Source organism: Manis pentadactyla, chromosome 6 (assembly GCF_030020395.1).
Source record: "Manis pentadactyla isolate mManPen7 chromosome 6, mManPen7.hap1, whole genome shotgun sequence".
Taxonomy (NCBI): Eukaryota; Metazoa; Chordata; class Mammalia; order Pholidota; family Manidae; genus Manis; species Manis pentadactyla.
In genome coordinates this window covers 23687364-23708750 of record NC_080024.1, presented here as the reverse complement: position 1 = coordinate 23708750, position 21387 = coordinate 23687364, and the positions used below count along the sequence as shown (strand labels likewise).

At 33.2% G+C, this 21387-nt stretch overlaps 1 protein-coding gene across 5 annotated transcripts in view; it reads right to left on the bottom strand.

Annotated features, from left to right (window-relative positions):
- The window catches only part of ERBB4 (erb-b2 receptor tyrosine kinase 4), a 1101636-nt gene that overhangs the window by 46813 nt on the left and 1033436 nt on the right, over positions 1–21387 (bottom strand). For all 5 annotated transcript variants that reach the window (XM_057503587.1, XM_036926862.2, XM_036926865.2 and 2 more), the window contains 5 exons: positions 12972–13127; positions 10504–10579; positions 6980–7126; positions 4790–4887; positions 3233–3403 (listed from right to left, as the gene is read on the bottom strand). In XM_057503587.1, the coding sequence (XP_057359570.1) occupies positions 3233–3403; positions 4790–4887; positions 6980–7126; positions 10504–10579; positions 12972–13127 (648 nt within the window). The remainder of the gene's footprint in view (positions 1–3232; positions 3404–4789; positions 4888–6979; positions 7127–10503; positions 10580–12971; positions 13128–21387) is intronic.

Here is a 21387-nt window from a genome sequence, read left to right as displayed (position 1 = left end):
AGTCTCTGCCAAAACACAAGAGACCATGAATGGCTGACTCCCTGGCCACAGTGAGCTCTGAATAAAGAGTCTTTGCTTTTCTCATTTGATTGGTCTTCATTTATTTCCACACTCTCAAGCATCTGCTACCCATCCATCAATAAGTACCATGTGTAGATATACTGAAAAGTTAATCTTCACAATATTCGGAGAGGAATTATTTTTAAATCTTCATTTTGCAGATGTACAGAACCAAGTTTACAGAAGTTAGATGGCTTCTCATGTTCTCCTATTTATATCGTGCTGTTGTAAAAGCTTTGGTATATTATTTTGATAAACATATTTGAGATACCAAAAGGTATCCATCAATAATAACAACAGCTATAAATTAGATGTTTTCTAGCATTAGTTGATTTATATCTATCAACTTGCTAAATTTCAACACTGTATTTTGAATTGACTCATTGCTTTAAAGTTATAATTCATTAAAGTACATATGGAATTTGAAATAAAATAATGGTAGAAGAAATGACTTCTGTGACTTATTTTCTATAACAAGACATTAGCTGAAATAACTTGCTTGTCAAGTACTGATTGCATAAGCAGGTTTTTCAAAGATATGTAGAAAACCCTAGAAGAGAATGTAATTACTTGTGAAACTGATAAGGGAACAGCAAAAGTGAAATTTGGGTGATTCTATAAAAAGAGTAATAAGTATTTGCCTAGCAATTCAGATACTCTGTACTTTAAAAAATAATTGCCTAGCAATCATATAAGTACTATTTACAAATAAGTAAAGTTTTAATGATATTAAGAAGATGACCTAAAGCTTCTCAGGTAATGAGCTGGGGAGTCTGTATTTAAAACTGAAATTTTTTGTTTGTTTGTTTTAAAGTTCAACAAGCATGTTCAAGAAGCTTTTGATTATTTGATTAGACTTTAAGATGCTCCCTTACCATGTAAATTTGCCACAGAGCCCAAAATTGAAGTAATTTATTTTCTAACTAGAAATAAATTCGCTTTATAGCTAAGAAGGGGAGCAAATAGCATTTGCACAAAATAGAAATTACCATAAAAGTTACATAAAGCCAGATTTTTAAAAATAGGGAGATATAGATGGCTTTTTAATGCCTGAAATGTAATAAGGCTTTTTAATTCCTGAAACTAAAATGGTATTTAAACACAATTCTTTTAACAAGAACCTGAAGAAATAAAAAGAAATCTACAGATAACATTGTTTAAATAATAATGTGGAATAAGAAATGATAACTTATAACCAAATAATTCCTCATGTGGCTTCTACTTTGTCTCACTAATTCCATTTAGTTAACTCTAACCCTTATTAGAAATTCCTTGCATTGAGCATAAATTAATGTGAACAGAAAGTTGGAATTTGAGAATCCTTTTGAATACAAAGAGATTTAAGCTCTTGGCCTTTAATAGCATTTCATGTTAAGGAAGGAAAACTTTATTTTAAAATTTCCCTGTTTTAAAAAAAGTAATACATTCGTAGCATAAAATTATGAATACTTAAGTTATAATTTGTCCATTATGCCAAGTGTACAGGGGAAAAAATTGTGCTTCTTTTACATACCTTAAAGACTTTACTCCTTCCAATGAACAAGACTGATGTTCAGTATCTATCAACTGATTTAATTTTTAAATATTTTGTTATTGCCTCTCCAATGGGCTGCAACAACATATTTTTTTATAGCAGGGAAAAATTTGAGGTTTCTATCTTTGCCCCTTTCTATATTAGACTTTCTAACTGGGAGTAAGTGGGCAAAAGGTATGAGGTAGATTAGGGGATGCATTTTATAAGGAAATCACCTGGGGAGTTTCCCAAACAATGTGTTTCTCAGATCTTGAGAAAAATAATCATATCATGAAAACAACATGTTCTATGCTCTGAAAATAACTTTGAGGCAATGTTATGTGTCATAGAGATGTACTGCTTACAGTCCTGGTCTTTTACAGGTTAACTCTATGACCATTCAAATCATTTAACTTTGTGACAAATTTCTTCATTTGTAAGACAGAGATAATAATAATGGAACTTCGTGGGGTTGTCGTAAGGATTAAGAGACTTACTATATATGTGTTGACACAAAGCAAATACTAGATGAGTACTATTTTATTATTACTGTCGATCTGAAATAAAACAAGTAACTTCATTTCAGAGAATGAGCAGCAAGTTGACAAGGTCAAGACAAACAGGTCAAGACAAATAGGATGCTGGTTGTCATTAGCTATCGGATAATATTCTTAGATGGAGGAGGAGTCCAAGAGAAAATAATTGCTTTTCAGAAAAAAATTGAGCATCATGCTTATGTCATATCAATGGAAGAAATTGATTACAGACATTATTTTACTGCTTCTCCATGCTCCATAATGGCCAATGAACACTTGATTATGACATTTTCTATGCTGTACTCTGTCTCTATATCTGTGTGACTCAATCATTAACGAGGACACTTCTTGAAGTCAGAAGTTAGGCTAAAACTCTCTGAATCTCAGTGTCTAATAATGCCTTCCATGCAGAGGTACTCAATGCATGTTGAATGAACAGTGAATGAATTTTTAAAGATAAGCAAATGAATGAAATATGGATTGACAGTTTTCAGAGAAAAAGTGGTATTTATAGTGGACTTAATATTTAAAATGAAATATAAATTATTTTCAGAAGCTTTTTACAAAACTTAAATCTATATCTTAGAAACAATTCAGCAGCCCTCCCAATATGACTGATTTAGTTCAAAGGACTGCACAGTTTTCTTTTTCTATTTCAACTTGATAAAAAAATATTTAATGTCTCTTGAGTGAAAGAGAGTTATACTTGTATTACCTCTTGACTAATAAGTCATATCATCTGATTAAGAAAGAGAAGTAGAAAGCCTATCTTGGCAAGAATTTTAATTTATTTATAAACATGTACAGTTTTATTAGTTTGAACTGGTTGTAGATATTTTAAATTAAAATTTGTTTCAACTAAATTAAGAAAGAGAAACATTACTCCTTTTGAGCTCTTGAAGATATTTCAGAAAACATGTTGTATTACCCATTCCTGTCTTCCAAAATTAACTGCATATGGTAAGCTTGGCATATCTTTTGTTGGTAAGGTATGTTTTAATCTAGGAACCACACTGATTTGAACTACTAGATAATTATTTTATACTAATTAGTGCATACCATATATTTGCAATATTTAGTTCTTCATAAATAATATGGGAGGTGGTATATCGTTACTTCTTACCCTATTTGAGTCAATTCTTGCTCTGGAAGTATAGATGGGAGGTGGGATATTGAAAGCCTGGGGGACCAGGTATTCTTCAGCATCCATCATATCTTCTAAATCCTCTTCGTCCAAGAGATTCTGAAAAAACTTGCTGTCATTTGGACTGGGAAGCTTCATACGATCATCACCCTAAAAGATTGTCCATCAGACACATAAAAAAGTCATTCTTCCCTTCATCTTAAATAGGTGGCCTCTGCAGCAAATACATATGATATCAAAACAAGTAGTTGAAAATTCATGCACTCTTAAAAAAAATTCTTTTGTGTAACTGACAGCCATAAAGAGACCTATAACACACTTAGATATGACAGTGTAAGATAAATAAATTTAATACACAAAGAATGAGATAGATGCCATTAGAGATGAATAAAGCAGAATCCTATGGCTGTTTTGAGGAAAGCATAATCCATTTCAGATCTGAGAATAATGTAGGTTTCATTGCCAAGATGGCATTGGGTTGTGATTTTAAGAACAAATAATAAAGACAACTGACTTTTCAATCTTTATTTTATTTGATTGGTATGATAGTGTAGAGTTACCAGGATGGGTAGGCTCCATAATTTGTTCTGTAGCATAACAGTGTTAAAGTGACAGTATTTGAAATCACATCACAAGTGAAAAATAACAAATGGGGGTTGGAGAGATATTAAAGCCCTTGTTATATTGTTTGAGCCTCATCTGTTTCTTAAATATAATTTTTAATTTTTTCACAGTTATGTGAGTTTTTTGTCTACAATTTGTATATGAAAGTTAATTTGGGAAAAAGATATCTGGAAGCCACTGTCTTCTGAAATGTGGCTCTAAACTTCATGTGAAACAATTGATATGAAGATAAATGCTACTTGGTTTTATTGAGGAAACTTAATTCAGTCTAATCCAAGGTCCATTTGTTTATGGTTTAGGTGAAAATAATCCCAGAGAGATACATTGCAAATTTTAAATTATCCAGTCCCTTTTTTCTAGTGTTACATATAAAATGTGCTTTTGGCTTGTTACTTGATTCATATGTACATCAATTCATTTGAAACTTAATTATTGCTTGGATACTGTATACCTCCTGAAACAAAATAAAACATGTCAAAATCTTTTTCTACAAAATTAAATATCAATATACTGAAACTTTTAATTCATTGTTTTCAATCATGGACAAGATTAAAACAAAATCTAGCTTTTATTCTGAAACAGGAAGATGATAATAATGAACATGACTAGTACATGTTAATAAAAAGCAGAGTGCTAGAACTTTGTAGATAAAATGATAAGACTTTTTTATGTATGTGGATAAGCATAGTTATCTGGTTATTCAATAGCAGAGGCAGTTGAATACTGAGAGAAGGTGCTTAGAAGTGTTTTTGACGTCAAGTTAAAGGCTCTTTTCCTCAGTCATTTTATGTGATATTCTTAGTTAATTGATTTGTGAGTGGTGATTTCCAGAGTTCCAAAATACAGATATTACTCATATTTTATAGTGATTTTTCACTGAGATATTCTTAAAAGCCTAAGTCAAATACTCACCTGAATGACTAGATATCTTTGAGGGTCTCGAGCCATCCTCGAAAATTCAGCAGCCAGTTCCTTAAATTTAGGTCTACTGTCAGCATCAATCATCCAGCCTAGAAATTCACATGCAATCAGAGAGTCACTCCATCCATGATTAGGAAGAAGTGGGATGGAAGTTTTATGAAAGTACATTCTAAGTTTGAAAAAAATTGTTTTAACAATAATAATACAAAAAACAAAGAAAGCTAATGAAGTAATACAATAGGCAAGAGTCTATCTCAATCCATTTGTCGATATTCATAACTAAATGTAATACACTGTGGAGTAACATAAACCTTTTATTTTGTTGACCCAATTGAAGATTAAGTCCTTCCTAGAAAATATAACCCAGGCTAACTATAGGAACTTAAAGAATCTCAGATATTTTTTCCTTAGATGTACAGAGAATTTTGTTTTTAAACTTTTCTTTGATGACTATGAAAGAGGTGATTGGAAAACAATTTATCATTTTGTGTCAGAAGTAACATGGAATAAAGGTCTTTTTTGATTACAGTGAGGTAGACCAAAACAACAGGGAATAAGAAATAGAAAACAACTTTCTTATTACTTTTTCCCTGGTGGGAAAAAAACTAATGTAAAGTGATTGGTAATGTTTGTTCAGCAATAGCCATTAGCTTATCTTAGTACTAGCCTTTCCAGCATAAAAATACTACCAGCAATTTTCAAGGTATGCATTATTATTTAGCTGGTAGTCTAGATAAAGAAGGTCATATCTCCCCAGGCTCTGTTTAGCTGATGAAATGACAAGAATAAAAGCACCAAGCTTTCCTTAATTTTCTTGCCAAATGACCCCTTTTTTAGGTATTAAAACTAAAGGCAAAATTAAAAACTCCCTAGTATGCAAAATGTTTTCTTGAGTTTTCATTATTTCTTCAACATATCTAAATGAAGTATCTGAATCATCTTTTATGCTAATTATGGGATCAAATTATATAATGCATACATGTGTAAACTTTCTCCCCTGGATGACTGCTGAACAATATCTGATCCTATAAAACTGTTTCTACTTTTTCTGGAAGTTCAATTTTTATTCTTGTTCTGGGAAGTCAGTTGGTAGCATGCTATGTATCATTAATATCACTTGATTCTTTTTCCTCTCCTAACAAAGCTCAAATGCTCCATATTCTAGATGCATCCACTAAAAAAAATGCCAAGACACTAATGAAAAAAATAGGTGTTTTTGGAGCTATTGGAACTAAAAAGGTTAACTTCACAGTGAGGTATCAGTTTCTTTTTAACTAAATATTGAGTAAATAGAACTATGCTTAGAGAAAAGGGCATGCTGACCTGAACTAGAAAGCACATTTTTTATTTCTTTCCTCACTGTCAGAATGTATCACACATGTCATGAATACAAATCTGAGTAGACCTGGGTCCAAAGTCTCTTATTAATAAGATGCTTATTCACCTTCACCAGTTTGTTTCTTTGCTAACCCTGTGCAAATCAAAAGGGGAAAACCTCAGATTACACAAGAAAGATTGTTGAATGTTAATCTCACTTAAATTAAGTTGGCAACTCCAGAGGCTTCCCTAATTCTATTTAAATTAAGAGCCTAGGCTTCCAAAACACATTTACAATACATATGTGTCCAGGGCATAGAAAGGAGAAAGAAAAGCAAGAGAGTTAGATATAAACAAATGATCAAATCAAAAAAAGAGTAAACATTCATAACCTTTTTTGTTCAATGTAGATTCACGTCTTCTTACTTCCCATTCTACCCTGCTAATTTCCTGCTGACTAAAACTGGTAAACCTGTTTCCATTTAATTCATTTTTTTAAACTAGCTGTTTCAAGCCTGTTTTCTTTATATTTAGATTATTTGTTTACTCTGCTATTTTCTGGTAAAGATGACTAACATTACCATGATTACTTACTATGAGACACAATTCGATTGTCATGGAAATGATAAGAATCAATGAAATGAGTAACAAGAGTTAAGAGTCATAATTTTGACTTCATAGCATGGAAGCATATTGCTTCTTATTGAAAATGATCGCAGCAAACGTGTTCACTTGCTCCTTTCATAATTGTTTTTTAACTTTTGTATTTTTCAACATCCAGAGACATTACACAGGTAGATTAATCTGTACTATTACTTTACTAAGAATGATGATAGTGATGACAAAATTATTTTTCAGTCTTACATTTGACCATGACCATGTAAACGTCAATAGTGCAGATAGGAGGCTGCGGCAAACGTTCTCCTTTCTCTAATAAGTCGGGGATTTCTCGGGTTGGAATTCCATCATAAGGTTTTCCTCCAAAGGTCATCAGTTCCCATATAGTAACTCCTAAATTGGAGATCAAATTCTTACATAAGCATATTAACTATATACTTTGAATAAACCAACATATGCCAGTGGCAAAAGATTGCTCCCTAGCGGGCAGTCAAAAACAGTCTAAATAAAGACTCTTCAGATTCCTGTATCCATTGTGAGAAGCCCAATGATAAAATCTCTGAGGAAATTCAATTTTCTTATTATTGTCTTGAAATTTTTAATGAATAGCAGAGACAATTTAGAATGGATATCAGAATACAGAATCTCATCTCCATTTTTACTTAAAAGTAATGCTAATGTTTGCTGACCCAAGTTAAGTTTCACTATATCACACTAGAGCTTCTAAAACAATTTATTTATTATATAAATGTATATTCAGTACAAAGTAAATATGATTACAGGTAAAACCTGATATTGACTAATTTTGAGATTAACATCTTTGCTATTAAAAGCCCTAAAGGCTAAACTGGGGTTCTTGAACGATTACCATATGTTATGGTAAATATTGTGACTTTCTTTTTAACTAATTCAAAAGAACAAGTGGAATAAATCAAATCCATTTCTTTAGCACATGTCAGAGTCTGTGAGGAATGATCTCTATGTAGGACATACAACATGTAAAGTAGGCATATGAAAATTGAAGGGAATAAATAGTAGTTTCTCCCTTAGATACTGAAATCACTTACTTGAATTACCAAACACTGATTCCCTCTGTAAAAGCAAATACCCTAAATATTAGCATGCAAATAGCCAGCTTTGATAACAATGATGATTCTGATTTGAGCAATAAGATATATATATACCACAGATCTCTTCTTTATTATCTAATAGTTACATAATTTAAATTATAGTTTTCTTAAGGATAATGATTGTAAGTTCAGAAATAGCTCTCTGGGCATAATAGTATTACTAAGTGAATTTTTATATACAGGTATACTGAACATAAAATCCACTAATGAGGGCTATGTTTTCTTGTCCATTTGTCTGATAATTAATTATTTATTCAGAGTGGAATCTTTTTTAGCTCATAAAGTTATCATTGACTAATTATAAAAATACAAAGCTTCAACTATAAAAGTATATGTAAACTCCAAATTATCCTTCATAATAGTATTACTAAAATTACTTAATTTTTGGTTGATATTTATGTTTTATGATTCTTAGGCATAATGTAAACATGTAACCAATAACATAATTTAACTGTTTGATCTTTTTTAAAGCCTACTTAATTTTCCATAGTAAAGAATGGCTCCATAAAACCAATGATCAAAACCCAGTGTCCATGAGGCAGGCTGAAACAAGAAGTGGATGACTGTCCATTTCTATTCAGTCAGTCATATTTATAGACTATGTATTTCATGAGCATATTTTATTAACTTATGGATGCAGTTACAAAAGAAAGGATACTTTCACACCTGTATCAGAATTTCTAATGTAAGCAAGATATAAAGCAATTACAAAGACAAAGGCAGAAACTTCAAAACTTACACTTCTGCCAATAATAATCCAAATTTTTCTTTGCTAGACTGATGACAAGACGGAGCTAAACAGAGATAGCTTCATGTACAAGGACAATCTCAAGAAAACTAAATCAGAAGCATCCTTAAAACCTGTAATGCAATTCTGTCACTTGAAGATAAAAACCACAGCCAATGCATATTTATTTTTATAAAAATAAAGATGCACCAAGTGGAAATTTTCCACAAGGTGCACTGTAAATAAGATCATGTATCCTTCTCTGACTTGTACACCTTTTATAATTAACTATAATATAAAAATCTTAAAATACCTTATGAATATGGGTTAAGGACCTGGGCTATGGTTTAAAACAGAGTTCTACCACCTATCATCTATCTTTTATTTTTACTGAATAGCTCCTGAGATTTTTCAATTCAACATGAAGATAAACATTATAGCTTCAGTAAATGTGACTCCCTTGCCAACACTTATTTATATATATTTATATATATACACACAAAGCGAAAGAGAGAGAGAGGTTATTTAAAACTTGCCTAGTTTGCCTGCATTAAATATTGCCACATTTAATTCAGGGAAACATAAATAGAAAAAAAAAGGGAAAAGAAAAATAACATATATGATAATATGTAAATCTACCATAAAAGTATAACAATAAATCTATAGCATATAATATGTATGCTAACATATAATATATAAATATAAATGTTTATCTACATTCTAATATATACTATATCATATAACCTACACATCTAATATATATATATACTGATAGATTTGTTTTCCTATTTAGTCCTTACAGTTTAACAACTAAATTTTGTCAAGCATTCCCCTGTTCTTGTGTAAATCTCAAACATCCAACACTTTCTACCTCTGAACTAAATAGACTATATGAGGCCTTCTTAGAAATTTTAACATCCCCTATGGCATACACATATTGAGGAAGCACCACTTTGTAGAAATGTTTCAATTTTTTAAAACAATAATGATAAGAGGTGTATGTTCTTCAGTGACTGAATGACTTATGTCTTTTTTTTTTAATTAAAAGAAGCTAAGCTTAAATTTGGGTAAAATAAATTGTACCATGCCTTTAAGTCCCACTACCATCTTTTTATTTAAATGGGCATTGTGCTTTTAATTTGTAAGAAATGCTAGTTTTATATAGTATATTTAAACTTAGAAAAGGTAGTGACTCATTTTTATTAATACCTGGATGGACTTAAGTTGTAAATCGCCAGATAATAAGTAGTTCATTTAAAAAATTGAGCTAAATGCAATGAAATGAGTTTCTGAATTTAAAAATCACTCATTTCAAGTTCTTATTATTCACTTTCTAATATATCTGTTTATTCTAAAAGTAGTTTGTAAGTTAAAATCAAGGCTGCAATGTGCAATCTTCCCTTTTGTTTTTCCCCTCACATTTATTGCTCTTACCTTACTGCTTTTAGTAATTATTCTTTGTTATAACAATAATCTCTATTTTCTTATCATGAACAGAAATTTCCTAAGGGAAAAAGCTTTATTTTTCATCGTGATTGTGCTTAGAGTTATGTTTTCAAAGAGTTCTTGAAAATTAGGGCCATGAGAGTCTATAAAACTGTCCCTAAACTAAAATTGGCTTTTTTTTTTCTGTTAAAATGATTAGATATTTACTTCCAAACAAAGGTTATGGTAGACAACAGAACTGGGATATTAAGATATTACATTTTAGGGAACCAAGGAGTAACAAAAAAGGAGGTAAGAATACTATTTAGAATTTTTTTAATGGAAGAGCAAATAATTAATTCCTTTAGGAAAGAAGGGTTATAAAAAGGTATTTCCAATCAAATAGCTTTGGCTTAAGATATTTCACATGAATCTAATATATTTATTTTTGCCTTGAAAGCCTTAATTTACAAGTAAGGTTTATTTACCATAACTCCAAACGTCACTCTGATGGGTGAATTTCCTATAGTGTATACACTCCAGAGCCATCCATTTAATTGGCATCTATAAAGAAATAAAAAGTGAAAGTTTTATAGGTATATAAAAAGCCATTTCCATATTTATTTCCTAAATGTGAGTCTCTGGACTCACCTCAGTTATTTATTTACTTTCTTACTGAATGTGCAGAAAATAAAAATATAAATATGTGATTTTTCAATACAAGAAAAAAGCGAATTGAAATTTATAAAATTCTTGAAGTGAATTAACCTGAAGATATGTTTATCTTATAAAAGCTTCTTAAGCAGTTAAGAGTAAAATAATGAGTATAACTTTCTATGGCTCTTAATGTTCACTAACTGATTCAGTTACTAGTTAACAGTATGACTCAAAATATCAGTTCTAAACATCTAACACATGTACTTCTAAAAGTATGGTCATATTATATTCTTCCTACAAAATGAGATTCCTTACATTTTCAGTTATCCCTTTCTACCCCGAGACAAATTTCAGGCCACTGGTGAAATGTGCTCTTTCTACATTTGCCCCACTCTGTTCTCCTTTCATAAAATTTGGGCACTAAAGCACCTAAAATAATGAATTTCAAAGTGAGCCTTGCTTTGTTCCCCAGCCACAAATGCTCTCCCTTGTCTTGGTTAGCCAGTATTGAAATTGTGTACCATTTTCAAAATAGGAATTACATAAACCCATGTGAAAGGATCAGTACAAATCCATCATCCCTACAAGAAAAACAACTCAACTCATATATCCTGCTGATGAGGGGTCAGCAGAATGAGTTTCAACCACGAAGGGCAGCATTATATAGCTGCAAATATAATTAGGTTCTATGGAATATAAAGATAAACACTTCTACTTTTGTAGTGGAAAGCTTAAAAACTAAAGAGGTCTTGGAAATCATGTGGTTGGCTGCTCACCAAGGTGACATCAAGGTAACTCTATGACAGAATCATGGTATTCAGTGAAAAGGAACAGAAGACACATTGAAAGTAATTTCCCTGTGGGCAGAGTTATTTGGCTTTATGGACTATGGACATTGTGTGAAAGAAGTAAGTTTAAATCACAGGTGGCTTGATAAAGACTTAATGGTTACTAGGCACTTAAAGCTATAATGAATCTTGCTTTAGACAAATCTTACAGCTGTATGTTCTCAAGACAAGTGAAGTCATGTGATTTATAGACTTCTACTTCTGTGCAATCTTGTGGTGAATTTCAAAGCTGTGGCCTCAAACTGCTGCAAGGTAGTAAACAGAGAATATAGGCTAATAGAATCAAGGAAAAAGCCAGATAATACTATAAAAGTGATTTTTAAAAATGTAAATACTGTGTTCTTTTGCTTTGTGATAAGCTTTGAATATAAATAATTATGAGTTTAGTATAAAAATATACTAATGATATATAAAAATCAACATTAAGCATTTGAAAGCCTATCATTACAAAATATTGATAATATATATATATATTTGGATGGCCAATGATGAATAAGGCACATAATCAACATGTTTATATGACATATGAATAACTTTCTTTGATAGCATAAGCTTTAGGTCACCACAGGTTATGGTTTCCTTTCCTCATTTCATTTTGCCTCTCCTGAGCTAAGTTTCCACAGGTGAAGGTAGAGGAACCTCCACATGAAGAGAAAATATCCCTGTTGGTTAGCCAAGAACAGCAACCTAAACAGCAGGTTAATTTATGAAAGATAATAGCTGAAACTAAGGGATGGACTGAGACCATAAGGTGGGCGCGAGAGGCAGGAACACAGTTGTCAGGCAGGGCCTGAGGGTGGAGAACTGGAAAAGTAGAAGACGCAGTGGAGCGATTCAGATCCCTGGGACATCACAGCTTACATTCTAGTGGAGTCAGATAATAAATAAATTGGTAAATCATACACCATAATACAAGATAAAAACAACAACAAAGAAGGTAAGATTCCACGTAAGAGTAATCTGTTGTATCTGATATAAAAAGGATTAAAACTTAAACAGTATGATCAACTTTCCAGGACTTATGGTTCTTAGTAGCAGACAAGCTTCTCTCTAGCCCATGAGAAAGAAGTTGTGTCTCTCTGTAGTAGTCAATCCTATGTTCTTAGGATCAGTGAAACAATTTACATGGCTCTGGAGTAAAGCGTAGTTTCTAAAGTGCCTAAGGATCCACTCACTTCCCAACACCGGACTGAGAAGGACCACTTGCATCCAACACACACTGTCTTATTGTAGCTATTCTTGAGAAATAGGAGTTGGTAATATAATACAATATAAATGTAAATGTATTTTTTCTTTTTTTTTAACCCCAGGCAAAAGAGAAGGAAAATGGTAGAACTGGGATTTTATAATCTCTTAATTCAGGTTTATTTGTTTCTTCCTATAACATACAAGGAGACAAAAGGATATCATACTAAACTTTCAAGCAATATTGCTCTCAAAAAGATACCCACCTTTCCTCCATCAGCATTATACTCCTTTTCATCTCCTTCTAAGAGTCTGGCTAGTCCAAAATCTGTGATTTTCACATGATTTGGAGATTTCACTAAGACATTACGGGCTGCCAAATCCCGATGAACAAGCCGTCTTTCTTCCAAGTACATCATTCCCTGAAAAACATGAAGTTCCCCAAAGATGGTCAGTTAATGCCTAGACTCTTCTACAGTCTAAAAAGGAGTATCTTAGCACTCAGGTGCAAGTTCTTGATTTCTCTAAGTGAAGCTAGAATCCTAAAATATTTTCAAAAGTAGGGAAAACCTGGGAGATAAAAAAGGAAACCACAAATAGCTTTTGGCCTTTTCTCCTTCCAGTTCTATAAAGAAGAATGAATTTCCTGCATAATGAGGTAAATGTTAGATCATTTTTTTCCAGAGACATGATATTTTGCAAATACTTCCCTTAGTGAGGTGTGCATGTGTGTTGGTAGATAAGCTAACATATACTTGGACTGATCTACATACTCCGTTTTTTCTTCTCAATAATGTCTGCTTCATGTCATCTTCCCCCTACACACCTGCTCCAAACACACCCATCCATAATTTTTAAAAGTATTTCAGATGAAGGTTTAATGGTGCCAAAATCGCCATCATAGATTCTATCAAGGCTGAAGAATTATATTATTCTTATTAATTATGCAAAAATTAAGTATACCCTAGAGGCACTAAGAGCCTATAATTTAAAAAGAACCTTCAATGACATTAGTAATTATAAGAACTCACAGGTGAAATTTCATAGTTTATAATGACCCTCAAACTAGCCTTTATAAAACATGTATTTTCTTCATAAAACATACAGAGTAATTAAAAATAAGATGTATTGCTGATTGCCAAATCTATCTATCTATCTATCTATCTATCTATCTATCTATCTATCTATCTATCTATCTATCTATCATCTATCTATCTACAATCCAGAGGAGCAATAAGTATTAGTTATGTTTCAGCAATAGGGAAACTAAAAGAGTTACCAAACAACAACCTTAACTAAAAGGTCAATGTAAAACTAAGGAAATAAACTCAGAGGCCTAGATTTGAGTGAGCACATTTTTATTATAAGAGTTAAAGGAAATTCTATATTTGAGGATTTCAGTGGTAAAAAAAACGTTGTCATTCAAAACAAATCAGAATTATTATAAAAGAGTTGAAGCATACTCTCCTGCCAATTGCAAATCAATGCTGTTGGCAGTTAACATTACAATTGCAGGACTTGAAGGATTAATGGTTTCTGATATCAAAATAAAAGCTGTGGAAAACAGACACATAAATCACACAGGTCAAAAATCATGAGCCGTATACCCACTGTGGTGTAAAGAGAAGATTGCTTCAAACAGCATCATGAGCCAAACACTATATAAATGCCCATTAAACACAACCAGTGGAGATGCTGCCTGCTATGGTCCAAGCCCTCAGCAGTTGGGTGACATCATATATATTAGTGTTTTCTGAAATCAACGCACAACGGGGATTTATTGAGTTTTGCACTCTTTCCTAACAGTGCTTTCTGTTTGGTTACATCAAATTGGAAGTTGTTAGAATAAAGTTAATCTGAAAACATATAGCCCTTACATGACTTAAATGATAAAAAAAAACAGACTTATTGCTTTGGAGATAAAATATTTTCAATAATTTTATCCCTTTAGGAAATGTCCACAAAAAAATTCATGATTATCTTTCTTATCATCTTCATATCAGAATATGGAAAGTGTGTTGACAAAAACAAACATTTTGACTTTTTAGGAAAAAGGTTCCTTTTTTAAAAAAATCAATTCCCTCATCACTGAAAGGACTTGTACATTTAAAAATTTCTAGTCTCTATAATTGTGTGTGAATCTGCATATTAGCTTGTTGTTATCTCCAGGCACTGTGTTAGAGGTCAGAGAAACAAAAATGAGTCAGAGAAGGTCTGTGCATTAAAGCAGGACAGAAGCTTATTAACAAAGTGGGTGGATATGGAATAGAAACTTGAGTGGATGGGTGCAATGCATGTAGGGCATTATCGGAGGGCTGTATTTTGAGGACCATTTGTAGTATGGCCCAGAAAGTTTGCGTAAGAGGGGAGTCTTCAGAGAGGTACTGAGTCATGGGTAAGGTTTGAATGATGTCCACACTTGGACAAGGTGCGGAGAAAACTGCAGTTAGAGAGGAAAAAATGCAGGTGCATCAATAACATGGCATACTTGGAAAAAGGTATGTAATTCTCTATTTCTGAAGCACTATGTATAAGGGAAGGCAGGGTGTGCATAGTGAGGCTGAAAAAGGTAAGAAGAGGTTAGATTCAAGCAGAGCCCCTTAGATGTCATGGTCAAGAATTTGGACTTTGCGTTACTTGGACTTCATGCAGTATTCAGTGTGATCATGCAGAAGTTCCTTTATAAAGGAGAGTGACACAATTATCAATGGAATCTTGGAAACATCACCTGGTGCTAATATAGAGGATGGATTGGAAACAAAGATCATGAATTCAGGAGCCATTGCCCCAATACAGAAGAAAAGTGATGCGGGTGTAAAAAAGTTGAAAATCAGCAATCCCTGAGCTATATCCATTTTTCGTATCTTTTTTGGTCCACACTGGGCAAGTTTCAAAAACCCTCTTTAACTGAATACTGACTGTACCCCATTGAGGGCATCCGTTCTCTAGTTTGTCAGAATCCCACCATTCGCTATCACTTTTCAAGAGTTCTGCTGAAATCATTTATGCTACTCATCCAGAAACTACAGGCATGAGTGTCTGAGTCTTCAACTAAATGAGGCCAGAGGAATTTTAGGGAGAGGACAATTTCAAGGTAAGTTATAAAATAAAATAACCATCTTTGGTAATTGACTGACTAATGAAGAGAAAAGTAAATTGAGAATGATTCTTTTGTTTGATTTTTGTAATTTAAGTGGATAAAGATTCTTTTAACTAGATATTCTAATGTAAACATGTATTTCTTAAACATGTGCAGGAAAAGCGATATATATTATGCCAATAGGGAAACAATATTCACCAAGAAACTTGACTCTAATGACACATACAAATGAAATTTCAGAAACTCCAAAAATTCTTTGATAATCTATACACAAAACCTCAGCAGGTGATATGGTATCCTAAACCTAAATGCTATTTGTCCAGAAAAAGTTATTTTCTTCAAAATAATGTGAACTCAATTCAGAAAACTAGATGATAATCTCTATTCTGCTTCCCCCACCCACCTGAATATAATTAAAAGAAATGAAAACAGAAACATCTATATCATTACCAAGCCATCAAAATACATTTGTATGGCTGCTTTGTAATGATGAGACGCTACTGTACAGTTGTACACTTTCAAGTCATTAATTATGACTGCCACCTTAGTTGTGTTTTCACACCCTGGATTAGAGTGTTGAACCGTCTGTGGATTGCTCACAATAGGTTTCTCCGCATCACAGTCATTAAGATAGGATTTTCTTTCAGGAAGATCTCATTAGAGTCACATTCTCTGTGAGATTCCTTCAAAATAAAATCACTCCTTAAGTCAGAGTGTGATGCAATTAAGGAGGCAGTTATTAGAAAAGCAGTGACAAAAATAAATTGGATCAAGCCCCTTGAAGTTGGGAGATGATTAAAGAAGGGCCATTCATTATGATAGAGGGACAATGAGGCCTTGGTTGAAAAGAATCCTCTTACTCTGCCCTGTAGCAACTCCCAGCCCTCGCCCTGCCAGCTCAGGAGGAATACATTTTGCGTTAATGTTATTATACTTACATACCAACCAACCACTGCTAACATCGACTTGAGTACTTAGAACATGGCATGAGTTAACCTAAACACTTCTACACTGGGAGATTAACTTAATCCTAAGAGATCTGTTTCCATCCCATTTTAAATATGAGAAAACCAAGGCTAAGGGAGGTCAACTTAAATGTTCCAAGTCATCCACCAAAGAGTGGTAGAACTGGGATTTGACGTGTTGCTGTGGGACTCTATAAAGTTGGCAAGTTTAAGCCTACACCCCTCTCTTGATGGGTCACAGGGTCATGTGGGCATATAGAAAATAACATACACAGTGAAGTCATATAGCTTTAAAAAATCCTAGTTATTTTACAGGAAAAAAAAATTATCAGATGTTTTTATGAATTTCAGGGCATTATGCAGGTGATAGTTTTGTTCATAGTTATATTTAAAATTAAGCTAGATTATAGAAGGTTTTAAAATTTAGCAGGAATTTGATTTGTGTAAATTAAGAACTTGATTCTTGCTTTGGCCACAGAGTACAGGATGGTGGAATGGATTTGAGGGTAGATTCTGGAGTCAATTGCTTCTATCCAAGTCCAGTTCTGCCATGTTCTAGCTGTGTTACTCTGGCAAGTTAATTAACTTCTCTGTCACTCACCTTCCTTTCTAAAATGGCCACAGTAGCACCTATCCCACAGGTGTTGTCAAGATTAAGTAGGTTTATATATGTGAAGCACTTAAATAGTAATTGGCATGTAGTAAATCCAGAACATGCAAGCTTTTATTTATCATTTTACAGATAGATATCAACAGCCCTAGTGTGTACAAGAATAACTCACCCCCATTAACTTGAATTGCCTATTTTAGAAAATCTGTGAACATTAACTAATATATTACAGTAGGTGTTCAATAAATGTTTGCAAATACTGATATATATATATACCCATAACCTACCCATTGTGATTAATGTGTGGATACAAATTTCAGAATTATTACTGTTCAAAGCATTATCTTAATAATGATTCACCTGAGGATGCTGTCATAAAAGAGAAGGAAAAAATAGGGACTCTATTAAAAGATTTGGTATCCTCCATAAATACATCATGTACTCAGGAATTTAGTGAATATATAGGCCATGAATGAGATAGGTCAAAAAGTTTTCAATACTGCAAAGTGTTTCCCTTGGGTAAATAAAATGGTAGACTTGCTATACTGAAGTACCTGCTTTCACCACCCTGCACTGAGAGGAATTCTTGGTAGATGTATTGTAGGGACATTTTGTCTACTTTTTGTTCCAAGTATTACATATCTGATTTTGCTCAAACTATTCAGAATTTAACATTAGCCAAACCATTCAGAATTTTACTACTTTTCCTACTTGCTGTATATGCTGTAATGAGCTTTCAATACATTTTAAATAAAATACTTATTTTCTGTTTTGCTCATATCTCTTAAAATGTGCATCAATAAATAGGGAAATTTTTCTGACTTAAAAAAAATTTAAATAAAATACTTTATTTCTGTTTTGCTCATATCTCTTAAAATGTGCATCAATATATAGGGAAAGTCAAATTTTTCTTCACTTTCCGAAATGCACTTTAATACGAAGATTCAAGGATAATTTCATTACAATCGACTTAAAGTTTTAATCTTTGGTTTGAATTGACCCATATAAACTTCTGTATGCAATAAAATAATCAGTGACTGACTTAATTTTAAAATATCAGTATTGATGAACACCCAGCAATGATCTTCTTCAATTTTATGAGTCACAGTTGTCTAGTAAAAATGCACTATTATTATGTTTAATCCAATGTGAAAATGTAACCCATTGAGCTGCAGGAAACCAAGGGAAGGCAAAAGACACCAGACTATTTCTGACAACAAATATTTGCTTCCCATGTATAGGCGATGCCACAATTTCATCAAACATGTGTATGAAGCTAAAAAATTTCAAGCTGTAGTCAGCTCTCATAGGCATTTAATTTCTGGTAGCAAGGTTACATTTTTTTTTTTCTGTTTTCATTCTAACAACCTGAAGCTTTCTTAATAACAGGAGGCTTCAGGAAAGCTAGAAGCTAGCTTCAAATGAAAATAACTCCTCTTTTCAACCTTTCCTTCTAAAAGCAATTCTATTCCTGAGGGGGGAAAAAATCCAACTGTAATGAACATGCTCAAGAAGAAAGGGGACTTTTTTGGATGAAGTAACTGATTTTCTCCAAATAGTACATGAAGAGAAACTAAGGGTGCTCTGTAATTGAATCAACTGAGAAGGCTTTCCAACCAGCAAAAGCTGGTTCACAGCAAAGTAGAAAGAATACTGAACTGTGCTGCTCCAAGACAGAAGTCCTGGACATGCTGCTTGCTGGGTTTATGACCACAGGCACTCACTTCACCTTCCTATAAAAGTGACAGATTGCCCTAAATGATCTCTGAGGCGTCCTCTAGCTTTACATTTTTATTCCATGATAGATGGGACTGTAAAATGTATCTACTTAAATATTAAATTGTGGGCCAATAATAGACACAGAGAACAGTAAAGAAAGAAGTAGAGTAGATGCCTGTCTTCAAATGTTTAGTGAGAGCTGTGAATACATTTTAGTGGAAGTCAGTTTAGTGCATCCAGTGTTTAAGATGACAGACTCCAGAACAAAACCCCGGCTACTCACTAGCTGTGTGACCCTGGATGCTTTATTTGTGTGGTTCACTTTCCTTAGCCATTAAACGGGGGTAATAATAGTATCTTACCTTGAAGACTGTCTTGGGATTCAATGCCTTAATGATTGTAAAACATCTAGAACATTCACTATTCTAAGATACTATGGAGTTTGCTAAATAAATAACCTCACTTACAACCATCTTATTAAAATGCAATTCAGCCACTGTAAGAAAAAGAAAAGGCAGCTAACGGAAACACCTCATGGTTACTCAGCACTGTTAGCAGTAGTAACTTCTGTTTCTCATTCTGTTGGTCTCTGAATGTTCTTATTATTATCTTCTCGAGGAGGAAAAACAGATTCATGTGGCCATTTTCTACTGACTTGAAGTTAATACTCATGGTCAATTTTCATACCTTCCAATCGCACCTATGCTCTTCAAAAGCAGTTCTTAAGGAGATTTTGAAATACTGGACTGAGTTTCTGTCATTTTAATAACGTGTAATGAAAACATTATTGTTGATATCTGACATATATTTTTTCATAAGCAGTCCCAGTAATATACCTGAGTCTGTGTGTGTGAGCCCCCCCCACACATGCATGTGGTAGATGCTATGGTATACCACCCAGAAACCTTTTCAGGACCGAAGCAAGCACACTCTCAGCTTCTGGAAGTGTTGGCTGCTGATGGCTGTTGTCTCCGCGGCATCAGTTTTGGAGCATTGACACCCCCACCCCAACTGCTTTCTGGCTGGGGTTTTGCCCTCTCACAGGAGGCCACCACATCCAGCAATTGGTTGATGCAGGACAAAGGTTATACCCCCTTGGACAATTATGAAGACATAATCCAGTTCTAGGGCTCCCCATGGGATTGGATAGGACCTCTGTTGCAATTTCATCAAAGCTCACCTTTTTCCTCTCCTTAGTTTGCTTTTTAATTGCCTTGTAGGTATATAAGAACACTCACCAAAAAGCTTCCTGCATGCAAATTTGTCTGAGAGACTCTTTTCTGGGAGCCAACCCAAGGCAAGGTGTGTCTTTTTCTTTTAGGATCTCAGGTACACAGAATTTCAAGCTAATCATACTCCATAATTCATGCATGCTATTATCATTGTTCCCCTCTATTCTCTATTCCAATCCCATTCTTCTATCCATCATAAATACTCACAAAAGCATTTTTAATGCATATCCTTCCAGTCCATCATCCATATGCTTCTTCATTTTATCTACATCTTTAAAATGTTTGTGTTATTTTTAATACATAAATACTACTGTATATTAAATAATAACCATGTTTTACTCATTATGCTTTTTTAGATTCAAACATGTTGCTATATGGAATCCAGTTTATTGCTTCCCATCATTGCATTAAATTATACACACAAACACACAGACTTATACACATATAACACAGGCATGCACTGTCAATTTATTGCCTATTCCCCTATTGATGGGTACCAAACTTACCTCCATCTCTGGCACCACAAACAAAATCGAATTAAACACTAACTATATTTGTGAAGTTCTATAAATTTGCTTAACAATATAAAAACGTCTGTTATTCAGTATTAAGTTTAGTGTAGGAAAATCTGGACAAACGATAGTAATAAGAGTCCCCATGGAAAATACCGCATTGAGACATTTTTTCGTAATTGAGAACACTGAGATCAGATGGGGAGGACAAAATATAATTGTGTATGTTATCATTATACATGTTTTTATATATAAAATATTTATCACTTATTTAAGCACTCTGTACCAGGAGACTGTTTTAAGTGCTTTGTAGAGGAAAGTCACAAGAACCTACTGAGATCTATACTACTATTATTCCCATTTTAAATTGAGGAGACGGAAGTAAGGTAATTTTCAAAGGGTGATAATGCAGAACAAAGCTGAGAAAGAACCAAGATTTGACTCCAGGCAGCTTGATTCCAGAGGCATCAATCTTAATCATCGCACATGTTGACCATGTACATAAAATTATAGTCAATAGGCTTGCAAAGCCATCCATGAATCT